This window comes from Lingula anatina, chromosome 2, assembly GCF_051362555.1.
Source record: "Lingula anatina isolate TDL-2025a chromosome 2, LinAna3.0, whole genome shotgun sequence".
NCBI lineage: Eukaryota > Metazoa > Brachiopoda > Lingulata > Lingulida > Lingulidae > Lingula > Lingula anatina.
The window spans coordinates 45,021,969-45,046,908 of NC_141768.1; the positions used below are offsets into that span (position 1 = coordinate 45,021,969).

Genomic DNA, 24,940 nt, shown 5'->3' on the forward strand with positions numbered 1-24,940 from the left:
ACAAAGAATTAAGTTACAATACAGTTAAATAGTAAATTGTCTCTTAAGAAGCAACTGGTGAAAGTACTGACTAAAGCAAACTAAAACCAATAAATAACTGAATAAGAATAAAAATAAAATTAATGAAGAATTAAAATAGTTCAAACCCATCCATGAGTTAAAAAGATACAATGCTTACTCACTTCATCAAGTGTTCGTGCATCAAGCACACTAATTGTGAACTCAGTTGGCCCAATGAATGCAATTCGTCTTCCTTCTGGTGCCACTGCGATGGCATCTGGACCAAACTTCTCCCCCCTTGCGATGGTGTTACCTAGCAACCGGAGTAGACCATATACATTCTCTGAGGCATCATATAATGCAACAGAGCCCAGAGAGCAGGAGCTGTAGAGATATTCTCCACTTGGAGAAAATGCAAGACCTGTGATTTTCCCTCGATGCTGCCTAAGTAAAGAAAGGAAATGGTTCCTTTTTAGTGCCCTCAATTATATGTGCATTTAAATCAATATACTTCAATAAAAACATAACTTTTTCAAAAATTAACAAAAATTCAAAATTAGAAAAAACAATCTAAACACTAACACTTGACATAATTTGAGAAAAAGAAATCAAAATTACTTTAAAAAAATTATTGTATCTTCATGGACATGCCATATCAAAATGCTGAAATCCAAATAATTTAAATATTTTTTTTTTTTTAATTTTGAAAATAAATAAGATTCTAAAGATATTTTCCAAATAAATACAGTTTTGAGGTAACATGTGACGATCTAGAAGACAAGTACATAGTGTTATCCCATTAGCTCTGGCACAGTTTTTCATGGTTGTTAAAGAATCAAAACATATTCCCAAAAATATATTTCCACAGCATGAAAAACTTCCACTTACTTGTGCTCTGCCAGCATGCTAGTTGTGGCCACATTGAAGACGCGTACGCAGCCATTTTCAAAGCCACACGCAAACACCTGTTGTGATGGGTGATAACTGACTGCACATGGACACTCCTGGGGGGCACTGAAGTCATATAACTGAAAACAACAGAGAGAAATCTGGACTTTTAACATTTCAGCCCACTAGCTGAGTAGTTGACCTTATATACAAAAGGAAAATATTCACGGCGCATTGAATTTTACTAAATTTTATGAATTACAAAGCTTGATTACCTGAATTACCTGCATCATTAAATTCAACCCCATCTTTTCTTTCAAAGCCTCTCTCTAAGACATATCAACCAACTTATTTTTTAAAATAGAGAAAAACATTTCACCTGTTGCAGTGTGTCCAAATCCCAGACCCTAATAGTGTGGTCATTGGAGACTGTGGCCATGTGTTTTCTCATGGAGTCTATGGCCAGAGACACCACAGGGTCAGTGTGGGACCTCATCACTGTGGTGTAGCCTCTGGTGGACACGTCCAGTATACCAAGGTTACCCTATGTGATAGTGAAGTATAGAGTATAGTTACAATAGATTATAATACAGTATAAAGTCTATTTGATAAAAAAGTATAGACAGGTCATTTGTATCCGACTAGATGTTTTTGTGTAGACATGGAAGTAGCTAACCTACAGGTTTAAAGAGTAGATTCAAGACCAGTTACCTAAGTTAACACATGATGGAAATGACATCAGTTACCTACATGTATATATTGAAAAAGTAGAAAAACTTCATAATGGTTGGGCTGATAGTTCAAACAGTACAGACACATAGTGATTACCCTACATATAAATAAATAAATAAATAAATAAATAAATAAATAAATAAATAAATAAACAACAATAAGTTAAAATGTTATCATTTGAGTGAAAATGCTTCTTACAGTGCTTGTTCCAGCTAAGATCTTCAATCCATCCACTGTTATATCAACAGCAGTTACTGGACCTTCGTGCTCTAAAATATAATGTGAACCACACATTAAACACAATCTTCACACCTCTGGTGTGTGCCAGAGTTATTCAACACAGTGTTTAACCACAGTGAAAAATTACATATCTGATAGGTAGTAGGTACTGATGTTTTCAGTAGGTTCTAACTCTTAATACTTAATGGGTACCACTTAATACTTTACGTAGGAACTACTTGAAACCAACATGGTTATTGTGCTTAATAAATCTTTGATCTTAGCAGATTCTGCAATAAAAATATTCTCCTTTTTTAAAGATAATATCCTCCAATAAAATTGGTGGCTATAGACCTGAAGGCACACATGGCTGAAATCAAGTGGCCAGAGGATGACCACTGACATTACCTACCTGCCTCCAAGTACACATGGCTGAATGTCAAGTGGCCAGAGGATGACCACTGAAATCACCTACCTGCCTCCAGGTACACATGGCTGAAGTCAAGTGGCCAGAGGCGCAGGTATCCATCGTCTGAACCTGTCACACAGAAGGACTCTGTTACACACATACTGTTGACTGCTATTCCTGGGCCTAGAAACATAAAATTAGTTTTCTAATAAATGCAAATTAACTGTACTTACATTGAAGTTTCCTTTCTTCTACTCAACACCACAACATTAAGCATTCGTAAGGAATCTTTCATAAATATTGAAAAGTAAAAAAAAAAACTTTTTTTTTTAAACTCTTTCACCAGTTACATTTTCATAATATTGTTATTTATTCTCTTTATCTGAGCTCCTATAACCTAAAAGCACTAATAGAGAGGCTTATAGCTCCAAAAGAAATGTCAATATCTAACCAAACTTTTTCAAATGTTAAAACATGCCCGCAAACTGTTTGCCCTTTTACCTTTAAACTATGTGATATCTTTTTGGTTCACCCTATACTAAAGAGCATACAGTGGCTATCGATCGTCACAAAGTCAAGTCTCCATTTTGTAGATCGAGTTCAGTTGAAGAAAAACCGTTTACCTTGTAAGTACTAGGAAGTGTAGTAAATTCTTAAGCATACTATTTAACTGTTGACATTCAGATAAACTGATCTGACCCATTTTTATTGACTTAATACATTCCTTTTTTTTTCATATTTGCTAGCTAACAAAGGAAAGATGGCAGCCTGACCTTACAAAAGAAATCTTAGATCAACAGAAGAAAAACTAAATTCTGAATGTTGTTAATACTAATGAATGCTCTTTTTTGTGGGATAGGAGTCATATTCAGACAGCATCCTACTGTAACTACTATTCTACTGAATGTAAATGAAAACTGTACAAAAAAAGAAGGCCAACAGCTCAAGGTCATGGATAACTTTGCATTACTGATAGCGACGTTTACATGCATCAAATAGCTCTGACCATGCACATTAATCAGATGGCCTTTGCAAAAATACTTTCAAGAGAATGCGAGATTTACTCATGTAAGCTCAATTATATGCACAAGTAAAAAGTTTTTCCCTCCATTTTCTTATCCCCTTTGTATGATGAAAAATTTGCATAAAACCTAATTTTGCAGAACAGATTTTGCTTTAACAGTCTAATAACCATGTATTCAACTGTCATTGTGAAAATGTGTAGAATCGCTTAGCTGAACAGGAAAACAATTTTCTCTTGTTGAACAACAGGTAATTAATGAGAGGACAATTAAATGACATCAATGTTTTTGCTGTATTATGTTTATTAAGTAATATTAGTTTGACCTACTTATTCTCCAACCAACACATGCACTGATTTGACAGAACTTGTGTTTGCTTTTTTTAACCTGAATACAACGTACTAGAATTTGCACAAGGCACACAGTATAGTCTTGAAAATACTATTCATTGGTATTTACTATTGTTATGTTATAACAGTGTTTTGATAATTCTCAACAAAACAGTCATGTTCATCAAAGAGATATCTGATACCAACACCTTAACAGTCTGTCAAATCAGCCCTAGGTGCTCCCATTGAAACAGGAATCAATGTATTTAGGTCCTGATACCATTTTTGCCTGTTCTACTGCTTTACATGTACTAACCTCACAAAATGTAATTTCCATAGATAAAGAACTTCTGGTAACCAAAATGTAACTTCATGCAGGTAAGGACTAAGGACTGACAACATGGTACCATAAAATGAAGTCAACATTATTGATGATAACTATAACCTAATAATAATCTCAATTTGTCACAATAGGTTATAGCCAATGTTAACAATGCACTTGTACCACACACACAAACAAACACACACACACACACACACACACACACACAATCAAATTACGGCAAATAAATCTCAGGGATCTCATTTTCTCTAGCATACACCCCATTTCCATAGATTTTTAGATCGATCTATCCCTGTGGGGAGTCTCACTAGATTACTGTCAGCTTGGCCGGCTTAAGCGTCTGTCCCGCCTACTAAAAGCTGTAAGGGGGTAATTAACTATGGTGCCCGCTCGACTGACTGCAATTTAGCGTGAACCCCCAGGGAGTTAGGTCGATCTAAAGTTTAATCTTTAGATCGATCTAAATCTCTGGGAAAGCACCCTTACTTTCATACAATTCTAGTCGTTCAAAGTACAACTGCCACATTTTAACTCAACATGTACTACAACATTCTTACAGGATTCGCCAGTCAACAACAGCAGAAGGTCCAGAGGCCTAGGAAAACTCATCCCTATGAGACATCCAAGAAATTTATGGATCAAAACAAGAAAGAGAAAAAAAAAAGAAAATATGTTAGATCCCATTTTCCAAAAGCTAAATCAAACTCACTTTAAAGAAAACGGCAATGAGAGGAATCTTTCAAATGAGAGACATTATCATAGGTAATTCATTGGTAAGTGTATGATATTTTAGTGGTTCATTTATTCTTTACATTTCTATTGTACCATGCCGTCAGTATTTTTATTATTATTTTTTTTTTTTTGCTGTAAAGCGATAAAAATAAAGTCTACACACATCCGTGAATGAAAATGCAACTTAACGTAAATGTTACGGATGTGATTGCCCTTATCACAGAATATTATATGAAGATTAAAGTAAAATAAAAGGAAAGCAGTGTAAATATTTCTATGGGATAATTTTGTGGACAACAGAAAATAAATCATTGTGTTTGTCCTATACAGAGTTGTAATGAATAACCAACAGCACAGTCAAGTTCAGCAGAATGAAGTTTCTGCAGGTGAAGATGAAGTTGGTCAGCCACAACAAACTGAGACAGAAACTGGAAATGGAGAGGTAGGGAGTAGTTTTACGAAGCAGAAGAAACCTTTAATGAAACAGATGTGAAGGTGAAATATGAATTCTTAAATGCCACTTTTATTCAATTTCAGTAAATGAAAATCATAATGAACTTTTATTTGCAACTAAACAAATTAAATCCATATTAAACATTTATGCAGGGTTCAGCTGTCAACAGCACTAACACAGTTGAAGGTCAAGAAGAAAGTGCAGATTCCTTCAGTGACGTTTATGATAATGGTAATGAAGATTATGATGATGGTAATGAAGTTACAGTTCTGCACTCAGCTAATGGCGAAGATAACACCATGTCTCACTTAGAATTTAGTAATATTGAAAAAAAGCAGAGGTCACTGGAACTATGCAGCTGGCCCTTAAAAAGTTTAAAAATGTCATCTTTGGAGAGCAAATTGGACGAGGCATATTTGGAAGGACTAGACATTGGACTTGATGAGATGCCCAAGGATGAGAGAGATAAACTTGCTCTTAGTGAGGATGTTTTAATCACTTTGGACGCGGCACATTTGGAAGGACTAGACAGTGGACTTGATGAAATGGCTGAAGATGAGAAAGACAAACTTGCGCTTAGCAAATGGACCAAGATAATGGAAGTAATCAAGGCTGTCAAAGATAAACTCCCTCTAAGCAAATGGATGAAGATAATGGAAGAACTAGAAGGGGTACTCTCCGATACCCTCAAGAATACCATATATATACCCGACATTTTAGATATATCACCTTTGGAGAAGCAAGACAGTGGACACTTTGAGACACTCACGAGAGATAAACTTGCTCTTAGGAAACAGACCAAGATATTGGAAGAACTAGACAGTGGAAGCCTTTACATAAATGCCAGATATAAACCAGCCTTAGATACATCACTTTTGGAGCTGAAAAAAAGTAGACCCTTTGCATCCCTTGAGGACACCACAGATGAACCAGCCTTAAGATGCGGTTTAGATACACTACCATTGGAGATGCAAAACAATGCACCCTATGAGATACTTGAGGATGCCACAGATAGACTGGCTTTATGCAGCTTAGATACATCACCACAAGACAGCAGACTCTTTGAGATACCCTTTTTACAAGCTGCAGATAATGATAACCAGGATATCCATCACACTGATCACCAATTGCAAGCACATCAGCAAAACACACAGCTTCACAATGAAGTACCACTGGAAGGGCTACCATACCAAGAAGCTGTTGATGTCACATTATACCATGACCTGCATCCAAGGGACATACCATTTCCTATACAAGTTGTGGATGATGATGACCAGGATGTATATCACCCTGATAATCCAGCACATGAGGAGGGCACCCAGCTTCACATTGAAGTACCCCTGGAAGGACTGCTGAACCAATGGCAACTACAAGGTTTTGATGACAACACCTCATACCAAGATCTGCATCCAAGGGAAATGCCACATCAGCAGGACATGCAGCTCGACTTATATCAGGACTTGCATCCTGAAAACACACGATAATTTATTTGAAGCTAATGACTTAAGTGAAACTAACAAAACTGGAAACCTTGAAATGATCAAAGAAAAATAATGAGTAGTTTGTAGAACTTTTTGGCAGTCGTAGCAGGCGTTAACTCATTGCTAATTTCAGTCATAAAGTTCAGTCATTAGTTCTCTCGTTACTCACCGTACTCTCGGAACGGTCTACTGGAAGTGGAACTCTTGCGTAAAAATGTCACAAATGCACTAACTCTCAAATTTCTGGCTAGAAATGCATGAGAACAACTGCTTTGAGGTCATCATAAAGATTTCCACCAATCTTTTTGTGCTCTTTTTCTTCACAACCAGGCGGAACCTAACGTATATTGCATCATTGTGCATATTTTCTAATAGATTCTGCCTCTGATGAAAACGTTGTAGTATATGTTGTCGTCAAAGAAAGGCAGCCCCCACATTGCATACAAAGACACAACAGACAGTTGTAACTAAGAAACCTTTGTATTTCATTCATGACGCATGCGTACGATGAAACTAGAGTTTGCGAGTGGTCTGACCAGTTGTTAAATATCCATGGAAACAAGGACACAATAACGAGCGAGAGAACTAATGACAGCTTCATGAAACAGCACTCATAACTACCGAGAAGCTAACGACCCGTGGCTAACTAACTACTGCTTCATGAAACAGGCCCCAGCAGCCTTAAAACATGCAAATTACTGAAAAAAATCAACATGAGAGGTATTTTCCTGTGCATCCAAAAATATCAATATAAGATAATCACTGCTGTCATTGTAACAGAATTATGGCTAAAAAAAAGCACTGATCATCAAGTAAAGCAAAACATTATGCTCCTTTTGTTTATGGGGTCTAGCAGACACTAATGACAGAAAATCAGTGTCTTGGTAAAAGCCTATAGTTTTGATGTAATCACTTGGAAGGAGCACAATCAACAGGAATCATCAGTTGCCGACCATTTCTAGTTGGCACTCGACGCATCTTCAACAGTGTGTTCAACAGTTTTAATGAAGTAAAGAGCATGCCTCAGACATAATGTTGTGTTCCACTGTGCCAAAACCGTGGAGGGCATAGATTTCCTTCCTGCACTAGTAAGGAGAGAGAAGCTGTTAGAAGGCAATGGATACTGGCCATCAAACAAGCCAATCCCTAGATGAAGTTCCATGTGTGGGAGCCAGGTGTCCCAGTTGAGTTGTGTTCAGCTTTATGAAAACATCATTGGGTAAGCAGTCATGTGTTAAGTAGATTTCAGGAAACACAAGCTTTATGATGGATAGTCTATAGTCCAGTCATCAGGCCTACCCAACTACCAGACTCGGCACATAAGGATCCTGAATTAACCGGTATATCGGACCACACTACCCGTTTTCAAGGTGTGTGTCAGATAGCATTTCGGAGTATCATACCCCAGAACAAATTTTGTAGGATGGCCGCAGGCTCATCCTGTCGGTGTTCTGACTGATACTCCGAAATGCGATCGGACACACACCTTGAAAACAGGTGGTGTGGTCCGATATACCTGTTAATTCAGGATTCTTATGTGCCGAGTCTGGTAGTTGGGTAGGCCTGGTTATAATACATTTTCAAAAGTAATAAAAAATACCTTTGTGTCAGTTTGTTCATGTTTAACTGCCAATACTATTGGTACAAGTACAACATACCCCTTTCATTGTTGTCTTTGTTTGACCCAATCCACTCAAATCCAGAATAAATTTTCCAGGATCAATCACAAGTGAAGGCTGAAGTCTTCAGCAGTCCCACAAAAAGACAAGGGATCAGAGACGTATGAAACAAGCTGCTAGTGTTACTTCCAACCATTCATAACATAAAGATGTGGAATGAGAGGTAAGAATAATTATTACACATTTACTTGTAAAGGAATTTTATTGTCCTAGTGTTTTACACCTATGTTCATAAGTTTGATCAGATATGCATGTCTGATCAGATATTTACAGTTTAATTTCTTTACTCTTTTGATTAAATTTTAAATGTAATTTTTCTTGAGCATTAGTCTTAAGAATACAAGCACTCCTTATTTCTCAAGGAAGCATCTGTCAATTTCTTGATATTCTACAGATCCCAGATGCTAGCATGAAGTGTGAAGTTGAAACAAGCTCAACAGTGACTACTTCTAAAAGATAAACCGATCCTTTACTTTCTCCACCAATGACTAAAACTGCAGTGGACCCTATTATTACTGTGCATCAACTACTACTTAGCACAGACAAATTTCGTGGTGATCCAAGTGGTATGCATAACTACACTCTGTTTGCAACTCGAGAGCCAGCTGAATATGAACTGAATTATATGTATGGATCTTTACTTAATGTATTTTCTGTTGTAGATTGTAGACAGATTTTTATGGTGGTGGTGGGAATAAGAAAAAAAATTACACAAATTTTGATCTCAGTTGTTTCTTTAATGTATCTGAGTTTGATGGATGGCTGCCTCCAGTTATAACCAACCTTCAGATAATAGAAAATTATTTTCAAAAAATAGGAAAAAAAATGAAATTTTGTGATAAAAGCATAGAAAAAACAGGAATTATTCTCCAAGAAAGTTGTCCTCTGGACACCCCTAAAGCCAGACCAAACTAACACATCTTTTTTTAAACTGAATAACAGAACTTAGGCTTCGTCTATTTTCTAAATTCTATTTTCTATTCGCGGTATGTCTTATGATCACGGTCTGTGCCCTGAATATCCCGCGGCGTAATTACTGGCAGCGCGAGCCAGTTACAATAAGTTACTATAAGTAACTGGCTCGCGCTGCCAGTAATTATGCGGCAGGATATTCAGGGCACAGACCGTGATCATAAGACATACCGCGAATAGAAAATAGAATTTAGAAAATAGACATTGCATGTGAATGAAGCCTTAGTGTTCCAACAATCCTTCATCTAACAACCTTTCAAACAACAACTTAAAATAGTAAGCTAACTCTTTTGAATACTGCAACTGTGACATATCTGTTTTAGGGGAACATACATTTCATACATAATGCTTACGTAGTAGTCAAAACAACATAAACTGTCAAAAACATATTTTATCATTTTGTTTGGCTTTCTTTTTTGATGAACAATCAGTGTTTTTTTTTTTTTTCACTAGACAACTTTGCTGTATGTTTTGCTGGTATGTTTGTTTCAGGACTCAAACAAAAATTGCCATTTACAATTTTGAGCTGCAGGTTTATGATTGCAAATGCTGAATTAACAACCCTAAGCAGTTTCACTGTGAGAACATGATAATATTTGTAACCAGTACAGCAACAAAAACTGAATGATCTGGCCAGCTTTCACCATTTCTCTTGTTGATTTTATTTGTTATTTTCTCACCATTGAACCATCTTCAGTGTGGCAGAAGATACACTTACACACATGGACACAGACAAACACAAATATACTCTGACATAAAGAACTGCTTAGAGCTTTTGGAGACTCCCGTGTGGAAAAAAATGAACAATTTAGTTACATCTGAGCAAAACTTAACTCAAAAGATATTTCAAATAACTTAAAATATACTTGCCAAAAAAGGAAATGCAAGTTTTTGTTTTGACCAGTGCTTCAAAATGCCCAAAATTGCACTTGTCAGTCAGCTGGCCAATGTACTTAGTGACAGAACACCTTTCAGTCCTTCAGTAAAGTTCTGATATAATAGAGTGATTCCAGAATGGCTAGCTTTACATTAAAGAAATCTCAACTGAACACAAACTGAGATAAAAGTGTTACAGAAAAAAAGTTGTCTGTAATCAATGCTGCAGAACACTGGAAACAGGAAACTAAATTTAGAGGACTGAATTCCATGCCAGGGTAGTCTGATGCAACAGTGGTTGAACATGACCAATGTGGAGGGCCAAGTGTTATGGTATGGGCAGGCATGAGTGACAGTTTCTAGATGGGGATTGGTTGAAGTCTCACTTGGCTGCAGTACAGTGATGAAGTCCTAAGAGCACCTGTTGTGCCAATTATGCGACAAAACACAACTCCAGCAGAACAATGCCTGTCCCCATACTGACCGATTAGCACAAACATACCTCAGCAGAAGCAGATCTGAGAGCGGCACTGGTGGCAAAATGAAGAAGGTTGCCTGTATTTAAAGTCTCGTACAGTCCAGGAGGAGGAGGGTACTATCCTGTATAACAACCAGGGGAGGGCACATACTACTAAGAAATATACTACCCTTTACACAACACTTTTGTATTTAAAAAAGTATATTAAAACCATGGACATAACTTGGGTATTTTTAGTTTTTACATCTATTCTAAATGTATAAATATAATCATTAGAAAAATAGATAAAATGGTTCAAAACTCATCAAACTAATGCATTTCTATAATCTACAATTTCTCTTGCATATCTCATGGCAACGCCCAGCACAAATGGAACACACCAAGCTGGAAGGTGATAGAGCTTTTCATGGCCATCCTTGCAACAAGTTTCTATGTGATCTCACCAGTAAACCTTAGTTAAAGCTGTTTTTACTTTGTAGTCGATAGGTTTTGGCAATGTCTTCAATCACATACTTTGTCAGCATTTTGATGAACAAAGTTTTAAGAGTACTTGTAACAGGTCTAGGTTTGATACTACATCTGCAACTGTGTACCATACATATATCTATGCACCTAAACATCTGAGGTAAGCTGAAGTTTTATGTAATCTTCTCACCTTCCTGAACTGCACTTAAACAGGGCATGTAGATTCTAGACAAAAAAGCATTCTTTTAAAAAAGATGAACATATCCAAAAAATAGGAAAAAATAGGAACTTGAGATCCTGTCAGTTATGTATGCTGGAGCCAGTTAATAAAATGTAGCACCTGCAAAAACTAATATTTTTAATAAACAACTTTGCTCATTCTGAATATCATTTATATGATAACAAAATGTCCATTTTTTCTTGCATTTTTACCACACATATTGTGACACACTACATACAGCGTGTGTTAGAAATCTGTCATTAATATTTTAATAAAAAAAATAAAAACTTATATTGGTCATTTCCAATCTATTACAATTATAGGCGAGTTTTTTATTGGATCTGGGCTACATATACTTTCTCAAAGCAATAAAGAGGCATACATTTCTCCATTTAAAGGTCAATATTAAAGGTCAGTATTTACCTACACTATCAATGTTTAAATACCCCACCAACTTTTTGCCCTAGATATTCCTACAATTTTTGATAATGCATGATATTCAGGAATTCCTGAAAACCTCAGTGTTTACTATAAGAGGTAAATAAGCAAACCACTAGCCAAGTGTGATATACAATGGTCTTTTGTGCACTATTCCACTCTGACAATATCCAAATGAATTGCTTTTTTTGCATTTTCATTGATTTAATACTAGTACATACCTGAAGGCTTTTTTTATTTAAACCATGTTTGCTCAAATATAAAAGAGAAAGACCTAGCTTTTCAAGGATTCCTTTAATAATCTTAGATCAATAAAAGCACAACAAAAAAGTTATTAATGCTGTTGAATACACATTGTTCTGGCATGGAGTGTGAGCCATATCACTTCCTACTGTAACTCCGAGATGGAAAAGCAAACAATCAAGGTCATTAAGCAAATAATTAAGGTCATTATTTTTCGATCTATGCTATGCTCATACATGTATTGATAGCTTTTTGACTGTGTGACAAGGGCACAACATGATCCAAGGCAATTGAATGGTAGGATTGGTTACCTTGTGAAAATATCAGCCAAAGACTACCATTTTCTGTGCTTCTGCAATTCTTTCACCCATATGCAAAAATAGGTAAAAAGGTGATGGTCATTTGCAATTTGTAGGAAAAAAAAAAGAAAATCCATTAATTTAATATATGCTGAAAAAAATCAGGATAACTTTTTTTTGAACAATGTTCAAATAAAGCTGCTTCTCAAATTGACCTTAATTTTACTATAATTGACCACTCTATTGAAGTTGGAGGATGATAGGCCCTTTGCTTTTCATTTTGTGTTATCTGTATTACATGTAGTATAATTTATGCTGAAATAAAACAAAAAATGGTTGTAACAAAAAAGAAAGTTTCAATCAAGCTGATTTTCCGACGTGACCTGTATTTCATGAATATTAATAAAGTCTGCAAGTTTGAAGACAGAAGGTTAAATGGTTTTCCACTTATAGTGTTATCTCTGAAAGTGCACACTGACAAGGACAGACCCAGGTGATGGCTATATGTACATGCAGGCACACTGCTTACAATGTGTGTTAGGAATCTTAAAAAGATAATGAAAAAGTAATTAAAAACTTGAAGTAATTGTTTCCAATTATTCAATTACAATTATATGTGAATTTTCTTTTGATATGAGCATCCTCAAAGCAGCAAAAAGGGTTAGATTTCTCCAAATGTTAAAATATTTTGCCAATGAGTAAACGTATGTGTATCGTACGTATGACGTCATGGTCACCAAAGGTCACACGCATGCGTCGTGTTCAATTCACTTCCATGTTTATTTCAGGAATTCCAAGCAGCTAAAGTTACAAAGTGTTTATATAACTATAAGAGATAAATCTGCAAACTTTTAGGTAAGTGTGGTATATATAATGTTTTTTTTGTGTTATACTTCACTCTAGCAATATTCAGATGAATTTCAGGTTGAATGGCTCTACTGCCTTTTTATTAACATGAAATATCTTAAGGCTTTTCATCTATATTATGTTTGCTCACACTTAAAAAAAGACAACCTAGTTTTGGAGGACACCTAAAATAATCTTAGATCAACAAAGGCAAAATTCTAAAGGTTCTTAGTTCTATTGAGTACTTATTGTTCTGGCATGGGTACCATGAATGAACCATATTCATACTACCTTCTACTGTAAGTCGATGGAAAAGCAAGTCTGATTATAATCATGGTCATCTCCTTAACTTTCAATCTGTGCTAATATTGGTAGTTTTTAAAGGCGTGACACATGATCCAAAGCAATTGAATGGTAGGATTGGTGTAATCTTGTGATAATACCTTTTTCTTCTTGTACATATCCTTTTATCCTGGATCATTTCACGCATGCGTATACACAAGGGGGGAGCCATTTTGTGTGTATACACAAGGAGGGGGCCATTTTGTAATTCAATCTGGATTTTGATCAGTGTGGAGTATGTTATTACGTTTGAATCAAGGTATTTTTTATCCACTTTTTTGTTCAAAAAAGTGCATAAAACCATTAATGTTGTAGTTTTTAAGACTTCATCCACTTTATATTTATCGTCTTATTCCTGTTCAATCATCTGCCATTGAAAAGGTGCTTGTATAAGGCTACTAGGTTAAATAGTACTATAGCACTATAGGAAAATAACAAACTAGATAAAACTTCAATCAGTTGAGTCTAGTTTAGAACTATCAGTAAGAATAGCATCAATCTTTTGGACATACAATGTATGGCCTACTTTGTCCCATGATAACACATGATCTGTTTGACAGAACTTAGGTTGCCTTTTCTTCGTAACAAGAATGTGTATATACTATACAGTATAATACTGACTATTATCAGAATATTTTATGATCTTATATACCTTGACTGCTCAGTTGATAGAACATTTCTGAGGTCTGCAAAACTGCCACGACTATATAGGAAAATATTTTGAAGGGATCTGGAGACAAAACCTGACCAGTGAGGCAAAAACGGGAAGTCAAAATATTTTGGTACTGCTTTACTGACTTCACAAAACATCATGCTTAATTTAAGATCAACATGGCAGGTATCTTTAAACAGAAGAAAAACATTGTTATTGTTGTCCCTTGCAGTGATACCATGAATGACCAACAGGAAAACGATGTTCAGCAGCATGTGGGATTAAAAAATGAACCTACTAATCCTCTACAAGTCCAAGATTCATCTCACGAGCTAAAACCCATGACAGAAACTGGGAGTGGAAAGGTAAGAAATACAATCCCTTCTAAGAGCAAGAGAGAGTGGAGGTGGGGGTGAGGATGACCGTATGCACCCTCTTGTGTAGTAATTATAATAGTAACTGAGTAAATAAATAATGTTAAATATAATGATGGGGCGGTGCCTTCTATTTTACCATTGTGGTTTCTTCCATGCTAATCAAAAGACCAGACTAATAAAATATCAGGTATTTGCCTCTGGATTCTAAGTTGTTTAAAAGCCAAAGATAAGTCAAGTAAGCACACTGATATAAATGAAATTCACGTGCAATTCACCATACCTAAATATTTTTTTCCATAATGTCAATTTAGATACTTATTGGAGGAAAAGAAATCTATAGGTGACTCTATAAGTAAACTGCATAACTATCAGAAAAAATAAGCTGATCAGCTTGACCTGAATTTGGTAATATTGATCACTCATTTAAGTTTGAAGACATCAGGCCAAGTAGTTTTCCACTTACTGTGAAATCTCTGAAGGTGCAACAACAGATAATGTACATAAAAATGAAATTCTCTGCAAATCACCTCATCTGACATTTTTTCAAAATAATAATTATGACACTAATAAGAGAAAAAGAATTTAGTAACCAGATATTTAGCAGTAATAAAACAAAGATGTAAGTTTGGCATAGTCAAACGACATTTTATGGCGACAACCAATATTTTTCCTTGCCTTCTTTCTTGCTGTGAATGGGACTATGAAAGTGTGTGGTACACTGGGATGAAGAGATATAAAATTATGTTAACTACCATGTGTTCTCATCTATAGTAATGTGTCATGAATTATCGAATGGCTCCTAAATTTCGAACAATCTTCAAAACGGTCGTCTAGGCTTACTTGGATCACAGATGGTCTCCTGCTGGCAAATATAGTCACTAAGTCCTTTGAATTTGTATGAAAATTGCCTTTTCCCTGCGCTCAGATCGCTTATGATCTCCCATTGATGACTTTCCAATACCCTGAATGAATACGAAAATTGCTTTCCTGTCTCGCTCGAATCGCTAATAAATATGAAAATTGCCTCTTCAGTTTTGTCAAGATTACCTATCACTCGTGTGTTTGTTTGAAGATAGTTCAAAAGACAAAATGTGCACACTTCAAATGTGTGCATTGGCGCAAGTATGTGCCAGGAAGTCAGTTGCATTGTGGGACAGCTGCTGATGAAGACTGGGTTGACTGAGCAAAAAAATTGGATGTAATACCAAACCACGCAACTGTTGATGATGAGCCCTGCACCCAGGGACCAAAAACCTCTCCTCCCCGACCTAGTATATTTGATCGTAGACAACAAACAGGGTCAGCTTTGTCGCAGCACATGTCGGAGAGAGACCATATAATACACAGTTCGGCTGCTGTGGTGAAACCTGTGCACCGTACATACCAATCTGAGGTCTAGTGGCCTCCCTGCAGGGTGGAGAAACCATTATGCTGAGCTGGGCTTCTGCAGTGAAGGCTAACTATGTGGCATAGACACTGAACTGCACACGGCGAGATGAGGCAGCACTCATACGTAGAGCTCCACCTGACTTCAACGGTGAAGGCAACAAACCTAGGTGCAGTAGACAATAATAGGCAATGAAGGCTACCTGTGGGCCATAGACACCAATCGGCTGCTGTCTCGGCTTCAGTGCATGGAGAGGAGCAACTGTAACACTAAGCACGGCTTCCAGCACGGTGAAGGTTATCTGGTCGGGGTAGACTCTAATCACTGACAGTCTCTTTCCTCCGGTCACTCCAATCCTGAGCGCCAGGATCGTTTTCAAAAAATGACAATACTAAAAACGCTAATGTTTTGCGTCCCAAACCATCACTACCGATCATTATCTATCACATTGGGTCATACACAGTGATTGTGTGAAAGTTTGTGATTCTCTTGGGTTGCAATTAATGACACTCACCTTTTAAACAATATCGTAACTGCTACAGAGATCGTCGGAAAAAGATAACATGAGACCCATCGAGGGACAGACAACTTCCTGTCAAAAATGACAAAATTTCATGAAGTTCCAACATCTGGAATTTCTGGGCACCTCTCATTTTATGAATTTTGACCAAAATGATCTTTTCCTTTTTTAATTAATTTCTTCTGTATGAAATTCATGGCACATTACCCTACCCAGACTGTTGTTCCACTGTTGCTCTACCTGGGCTCATACTTAATATCTGAACTTTAAATTAAATCCTTTACCACTTATTTATTTCAATAGGCAACATCAAGTCCAAGTCTTTCTGACTTAAATATACAAGTAAGGCCACAAGATGAGCAGCAGATTAAAGCACATGCCAGTGAAGAAAAGTAAGTGTCACTTGTTCAGTAATTTAGAATGTCATACCAGAAAGAAAAAAATACATATTTACCTGAACAACCAGGACAAATATTTTCCTAACCATACATTTTAGCTTTCACTGATATTTAAACTCCTCAGTGAAAGTCTTTAAACCATCACCAATATTAAATTATCTGACTTAGCAAATTCCATGACATTTGAATGGTTTGCTTATTATCATCTTTGATTATCTTTCTCCATTTCCAAAGACTTAACGTCAGCAAAACTCTGTTTTGGACATGGTTTTATAATATAGATATCAGGATGGCAGTAATATGATCATATCTATACCATTTGAAAATATTTTTCAAAAGAGATAATTAAAACAAAAATTAAAATTTGGCATACCAGACTAACAGTAATTTTCATATCAATTCTCATTTATAATTCTCATTAATAAAAGCAGCCTCACCTATACATATATATATATAACAAATTGTCATGACACCGTTGTGTATGTCTCAATAACAAATCAAAGAAGCTGCATGAGCAAGGAGGATGCTGTCATAAAAGCAAAAAAAGAGAAAAAGCAGAAAATATATCGAAATTACCCTCAAAATGACGTCCTTTTTTGTGGAATTTCGACCCTACCTCTATTTAGGAACAGTTTGTTTAGGATTTGAATGAATAATTGAAGCAGGAAATACAACTGCTGCAAGAAACAGAATGTGCAAAATGGTTATTTAAATAAAAATTTATTTGAAGTCACTAAAAATGATCACAAAATTAGCGTAACTAACGTTACATGCCGTGTCCCAGCCCAATGAAAATTTCATCTAATCCTATCTTTCCGTATTTAAAACTCTTCAATCGTCCAAAGTAGTCTGTCGGTTTTATATCATTAACAATATTATCTCTTTTATGCTGTAGTACAAATGAAGGTGAAAACAAGCAGCAGCAAAAGCTTTGGGATGACACTGATGAAGATACAGCAAAGGTATGTACATTAACAAATAACAGCATGACCTGTTGCATTTCTCCATGCATTTGTCCATAATAAATATTCATATTCATAAACAGAAATATTTATAATAGCAGAAATAGTTGCAGCAACAGATATATTTTTGTATCAAAGCAATGGAGGGAATCCTATTTGTAAAATGCTAAAAATCTGAAATGCTGTACTGCAGTTTTTTGTTTATTTTAACTCTATCTGTCTGGTAACAAATAAATTCCTGTTTCTCATTAATATTGAACATGCACTGCATTTCAAATCTAAGTGAAAACCGCGTCCTTATTACAATCTGCGTAAAATGGTAAAGCAGCACTACAACCTTTTCAACTTTGTTTGTTATTCTAGCAACATGAACTTGAAACTTCTGTCTTGTCTCCTAATTCAACTACCATCTGCTATGAGACTGTGTGTGGACTAAGTAATGGTGAATATTCAGTCCAACATGTGTACAGCAATCAATATTATGACATGGACACTTCTCCTAATCAGGTTGGTTGGATAAAATAGTTATTAAACTAATTAAAAATGACAATATAAATGCTCATATTACCCAACTCGGGCAAAAAGATCCCCGAAATTGTCAGGGGGTTATATATACAGCCGTCCAAATATCAAATTAAAGCATGTAAGAACTCTTTAAATTTTAAGTAACCAAGTGATTTATTTTTTCAGAATGAGGTACATCAATCTAGGACTGTTCAATCAGCTTCCTGCAGCACTGCCCCACTTGATGATGTTAAAAACATGATGGCACAAATTATTCTCATGCTTGAGAAGATAAAGTCACAATGCATAATAGATAGTACTCAAGTAACAGAAGATCAGGTTGCTCCATCAGACATGAAAACTGCAATACCCATTTCACCAGAAATGGGGGAAACACGAGTTCAAAACTGGGGACACAAGAAGCATATTCTGCCTCCACAGCAAGCTATAGATGAGGAAATTTTCCATTCTATAACTAGACCCATAAATTTAAGACAAGTTATGGCTGATAAAAATGTTGCATCCTCAACAGTTCTGACAAATGGGGGTACGTCTTATCCAAAAGATGAAAGTGTACCATCTATCAGAGAGCCAAAACAGGAAGATGCAAGCACTTCAACAGTTGGGACTGGCAGTATGTCATATCCAAAAGATGAAGAAAAGCCTTCTACTATACAGCCAATGGAGGAAGACGTCATGTCTTCGATAGACCTGCCAGAAGGAGGTACATTATGTTCAAAAAATGAAAGTGTGCCTTCTACTACAAAGCAAACACATGAAAGCAACTATTTTTCAACAGTTCTGACAGAAGAGGATACATCATGGTCAAAAGATGAAAGTGTGACAACTATCAATAAGCCAACCCAGGAAGATGCTAGTTCTTTCACAGCTCTGTCAAATGGAGGTATGCCGCAACCAAAAAAAGAGAGTATGTCTTCTTCTGCAAATCCAACAGAGGAAGATGCCACTTCTTCAACAGTTCTTCCAGAAAGGGATATGTCATATCCAAAAGATGAAGGGGTGCCTTCTACTTCAAAACCACCTCAGGAAGATGCCACCCCTTCAAATGTTCTGCAAGAAGGGAGTAGATTATTCCCCAAAAATGAAATTGTGCCTTCTACTACAACCAAAAAAGAGGAAGATTCAACTTTTTCAACAGTTCTGCAAGAACCTTCTTCAGACATGTCATGTCCAAAAGATGAAGGGGTGCCTTCTACCTCAGAACCACCACAGGAAGATGCCACCTGTTCAAAAGTTCTGCAAGAAGGAAGTAGATCATGCCCAAAAGATGAAATTGTGCCTTCTACTACAACCAAAACAGAGGAGATTTCCACTTTTCCAACAGTTCTGCAAGAACCTTCTTCTGACATGTCATGTCCAAAAGATGAAGGGGTGCCTTCTACTACAAAACCACCACAGGAAAATGCCACCTCTTCAAAAAATCTACAAGGGAGTAGATCATGCCCAAAAGATGAAATTATGCCTTCTACTACAACCAAAATAGAGGAAGATTCTACTTTTTCAGCAGTTCTGCAAGAACCTTCATCTGACATGTCATGTCCAAAAGATGAAGGGGTGCCTTCTACTACAGAACCACCACAGGAAGATGCCACCTCTTCAAAGGTTCTGCAAGAAGGGAGTAGATCATGCTCAAAAGATGAAATTGTGCCTTCTACTACAACCAAAATAAAGGAAGATTCTACTTTTCCAACAATACTGCAAGAACCTTCTTCTGACATGTCATGTCCAAAAGATGAAGGGGTGCCTTCTACTACAAAACCACCACAGGAAGATGCCACCTCTTCAAAAAATCTACAAGGGAGTAGATCATGCCCAAAAGATGAAATTATGCCTTCTACTACAACCAAAATAGAGGAAGATTCCACTTTTTCAGCAGTTCTGCAAGAACCTTCTTCTGACATGTCATGTCCAAAAGATGAAGGGGTGCCTTCTACTCTAAAACCATCACAGGAAAATGCCACCTCTTCAAAGGCTCTGCAAGAAGGGAGTAGAACATGCCCAAAAAATATTGTGCCTTCTTCTATTACCAAAACAGAGGAAGATTCTACTTTTTCAACAGTTCTGCAAGAACCTTCTTCTGACATGTCACGTCCAAAAGATGAAGGGGTGCCTTCTATTACAAAACCACCACAGGAAGATGCCATCTCTTCAAAAGTTCTGCAAGAAGGAAGTAGATCATGCCCAAATGATGAAATTGTGCCTTCTTCTACAACCAAAATAAAGGAAGATTCCACTTTTCCAACAGTACTGCAAGAACCTTCTTCTGACATGTCATGTCCAAAAGATGAAGGGGTGCCTTCTACTACAAAACCACCACAGGAAGATGCCACCTCTTCAAAAGTTCTGCAAGAAGGAAGTAAATCATGCCCAAAAGATGAAATTGTGCCTTCTACTACAACCAAAATAGAGGAAGATTCCACTTTTCCAACAGTTCTGCAAGAACCTTCTTCTGACATGTCATGTCCAAAAGATGAAGGGGTGCCTTCTACTACAAAACCTCCACAGGAAAATGCCACCTCTTCAAAAGTTCTACAAGGGAGTAGATTATGCCCAAAAGATGAAATTGTGCCTTCTACTACAACCAAAATAGAGGAAGATTCCACTTTTCCAACAGTTCTGCAAGAACCTTCTTCTGACATGTCATGTCCAAAAGATGAAGGGGTGCCTTCTACTACAAAACCTCCACAGGAAAATGCCACCTCTTCAAAAGTTCTACAAGGGAGTAGATCATGCTCAAAAGATGAAATTGTGCCTTCTACTACAACCAAAATAAAGGAAGATTCTACTTTTCCAACAATACTGCAAGAACCTTCTTCTGACATGTCATGTCCAAAAGATGAAGGGGTGCCTTCTACTACAAAACCACCACAGGAAGATGCCACCTCTTCAAAAAATCTACAAGGGAGTAGATCATGCCCAAAAGATGAAATTATGCCTTCTACTACAACCAAAATAGAGGAAGATTCCACTTTTTCAGCAGTTCTGCAAGAACCTTCTTCTGACATGTCATGTCCAAAAGATGAAGGGGTGCCTTCTACTCTAAAACCATCACAGGAAAATGCCACCTCTTCAAAGGCTCTGCAAGAAGGGAGTAGAACATGCCCAAAAAATATTGTGCCTTCTTCTATTACCAAAACAGAGGAACATTCTACTTTTTCAACAGTTCTGCAAGAACCTTCTTCTGACATGTCACGTCCAAAAGATGAAGGGGTGCCTTCTATTACAAAACCACCACAGGAAGATGCCATCTCTTCAAAAGTTCTGCAAGAAGGAAGTAGATCATGCCCAAATGATGAAATTGTGCCTTCTTCTACAACCAAAATAAAGGAAGATTCCACTTTTCCAACAGTACTGCAAGAACCTTCTTCTGACATGCCATGTCCAAAAGATGAAGGGGTGCCTTCTACTACAAAACCACCACAGGAAGATGCCACCTCTTCAAAAGTTCTGCAAGAAGGAAGTAGATCATGCCCAAAAGATGAAATTGTGCCTTCTACTACAACCAAAATAGAGGAAGATTCCACTTTTTCAACAGTTCTGCAAGAACCTTCTTCTGACATGTCATGTCCAAAAGATGAAGGGGTGCCTTCTACTACAAAACCTCCACAGGAAAATGCCACCTCTTCAAAAGTTCTACAAGGGAGTAGATTATGCCCAAAAGATGAAATTGTGCCTTCTACTACAACCAAAATAGAGGAAGATTCCACTTTTCCAACAGTTCTGCAAGAACCTTCTGACATGTCATGTCCAAAAGATGAAGGGGTGCCTTCTACTACAAAACCTCCACAGGAAAATGCCACCTCTTCAAAAGTTCTACAAGGGAGTAGATTATGCCCAAAAGATGAAATTGTGCCTTCTACTACAACCAAAATAGAGGAAGATTCCACTTTTCTAACAGTTCTGCAAGAACCTTCTTCTTACATATCATGTCCAAAAGATGAAGGGGTGCCTTCTACTCCAAAACCACTACAGGAAGATGCCACCTCTTCAAAAGTTCTACAAGGGAGTAGATCATGCACAAAAGATGAAATTGTGCCTTCTACTACAACCAAAATAGAGGGAGATTCTACTTTTTCAGCAGTTCTGCAAGAACCTTCTTCTGACATGTCATGTCCAAAAGATGAAGGGGTGCCTTCTACTACAACCAAAATAGAGGAAGATTCCACAATTCCAACAGTTCTGCAAGAACCTTCTTCTGACATGTCATGTCCAAAAGATGAAGGGGTGCCTTCTACTACAGAACCAGCACAGGAAGATGCCACCTCTTCAAAAGTTCTGCAAGAAGGAAGTAGACCATGCCCAAAAGATGAAATTGTGCCTTCTACTACAACCAAAATAGAGGAAGATTCCACATTTCCAACAGTTCTGCAAGAACCTTCTTCTGACATGTCATGTCCAAAAGATGAAGGGGTGCCTTCTACTACAAAACCTCCACAGGAAAATGCCACCTCTTCAAAAGTTCTACAAGGGAGTAGATTATGCCCAAAAGATGAAATTGTGCCTTCTACTACAACCAAATTAGAGGAAGATTCCACTTTTTCAACAGTTCTGCAAGAACCTTCTTCTGACATGTCATGTCCAAAAGATGAAGGGGTGCCCTCTACTACAAAACCACTACAGGAAGATACCACCTCTTCAAAAGTTCTACAAGGGAGTAGATCATGCACAAAAGATGAAATTGTGACTTCTACTACAACCAAAATAGAGGGAGATTCTACTTTTTCAGCAGTTCTGCAAGAACCTTCTTCTGACATGTCATGTCCAAAAGATGAAGGGGTGCCTTCTACTACAGAACCACCACAGGAAGATGCCACCTCTTCAAAAGTTCTGCAAGAAGGAAGTAGACCATGCCCAAAAGATGAAATTGTGCCTTCTACTATAACCAAAATAGAGGAAGATTCCACTTTTTCAACAGTTCTGCAAGAACCTTCTTCTGAAATGTCATGTACAAAAGATGAAGGGGTGCCTTCTACTCCAAAACCACTACAGGAAGATGCCACCTCTTCAAAAGTTCTGCAAGAAAGGAGTAGATCATGCCCAAAAGATGAAATTGTGCCTTCTACTACAACCAAAATAGAGGAAGATTCCACTTTTCCAACAGTTCTGCAAGAACCTTCTTCAGACATGTCATGTCCAAAAGATGAAGGGGTGCCTTCTACCTCAGAACCACCACAGGAAGATGCCACCTCTTCAAAAGTTCTGCAAGAAGGAAGTAGATCATGCCCAAAAGATGAAATTGTGCCTTCTACTACAACCAAAATAGAGGAAGATTCCACTTTTCCAACAGTTCTGCAAGAACCTTCTTCTGACATGTCATGTACAAAAGATGAAGGGGTGCCTTCTACTACAGAACCACCACAGGAAGATGCCACCTCTTCAAAAGTTCTGCAAGAAGGAAGTAGACCATGCCCAAAAGATGAAATTGTGCGTTCTACTACAACCAAAATAGAGGAAGATTCCACTTTTCCAACAGTTCTGCAAGAACCTTCTTCAGACATGTCATGTCCAAAAGATGAAGGGGTGCCCTCTACTACAAAACCACCACAGGAAAATGCCACCTCTTCAAAAGTTCTACAAGGGAGTAGATCATGCACAAAAGATGAAATTGTGCCATCTACTACAACCAAAATAGAGGGAGATTCTACTTTTTCAGCAATTCTGCAAGAACCTTCTTCTGACATGTCATGTCCAAAAGATGAAGGGGTGCCTTCTACTACAGAACCACCACAGGAAGATGCCACCTCTTCAAAAGTTCTGCAAGAAGGAAGTAGACCATGCCCAAAAGATGAAATTGTGCCATCTACTACAACCAAAATAGAGGGAGATTCTACTTTTTCAGCAGTTCTGCAAGAACCTTCTTCTTACATATCATGTCCAAAAGATGAAGGGGTGCCTTCTACTACAAAACCAGCACAGGAAAATGCCACCTCTTCAAAAGTACTACAAGGGAGTAGATCATGCCCAAAAGATGAAATTGTGCCTTCTACTACAACCAAAATAGCAGTTCTGAAAGAACCTTCTTCTGACATGTCATTTCCAAAGGATGAGAAAATGCCAAATAAAAAGAAAATACAGAAAGGCAGTGCTTTTTCACCATCTCTGCCAGAAAGGGGTGCACCATGTTCAAAAGATGAAAGTGTCCCTTCTACTACAAAGCAAATACAGAAAGATGCCCCTTTTTCAACAGTTCTCCCAGAAGGGGGTCGATCATGTCCAAAAGATAAAATTGTGCCCTCTACTTCAACGCAAATACAGGAAGATGCCACTTCTTCAACAGTTCTGCCAGAAAGGGGCACACAGGAAATACAGGAAGGCAGTGCTATTTCACCAGTTCTGGCAGAAGGGGGTACATCATGTTCAAAAGATAAAGGAATGTGTACAACAAGGCCAACACAGGGAGGTGCCAGTTCTTCAATAATTTTGACAAAAGGGGAAAGATCAGGTCCAAAAGCTGAAAGTGTGACTTCAACCAGAACGGCAACACAGGATGATGCCAATTATACATTTCTGACAGAAAGGGATATATCATGTTCAAAAGATGAAAGTGTGACTTATACTACAAAGCCAATACAAGAAGACCTCATTTCAGAAGAGGGTGGATCATGTTCAAAAGATGAAATGTCTTCTTTAATGCAAATACAGGAAGGTGCCA

The 24,940-nt window shown here is 37.3% G+C and overlaps 2 protein-coding genes across 3 annotated transcripts in view; one reads left to right on the forward strand and one right to left on the reverse strand.

The window, feature by feature from the left end:
• LOC106160820 (WD repeat-containing protein 90-like) overlaps positions 1-24,940 on the reverse strand; it is a 58,056-nt gene that overhangs the window by 13,359 nt on the left and 19,757 nt on the right. For both annotated transcript variants that reach the window (XM_087006934.1, XM_087006933.1), the window contains 5 exons: positions 2,315-2,431; positions 1,819-1,889; positions 1,268-1,432; positions 889-1,028; positions 183-444 (listed from right to left, as the gene is read on the reverse strand). In XM_087006934.1, the coding sequence (XP_086863060.1) occupies positions 183-444; positions 889-1,028; positions 1,268-1,432; positions 1,819-1,889; positions 2,315-2,431 (755 nt within the window). The remainder of the gene's footprint in view (positions 1-182; positions 445-888; positions 1,029-1,267; positions 1,433-1,818; positions 1,890-2,314; positions 2,432-24,940) is intronic.
• LOC106160833 (uncharacterized) lies at positions 2,786-9,026 on the forward strand. Its single transcript, XM_087006936.1, has 6 exons — positions 2,786-2,874; positions 4,502-4,715; positions 5,005-5,116; positions 5,281-7,828; positions 8,327-8,451; positions 8,683-9,026. The coding sequence occupies exons 3-4, from the start codon at positions 5,012-5,014 to the stop codon at positions 6,610-6,612; spliced, it is 1,437 nt and encodes a 478-aa protein (XP_086863062.1). The 5' UTR covers positions 2,786-2,874; positions 4,502-4,715; positions 5,005-5,011; the 3' UTR covers positions 6,613-7,828; positions 8,327-8,451; positions 8,683-9,026.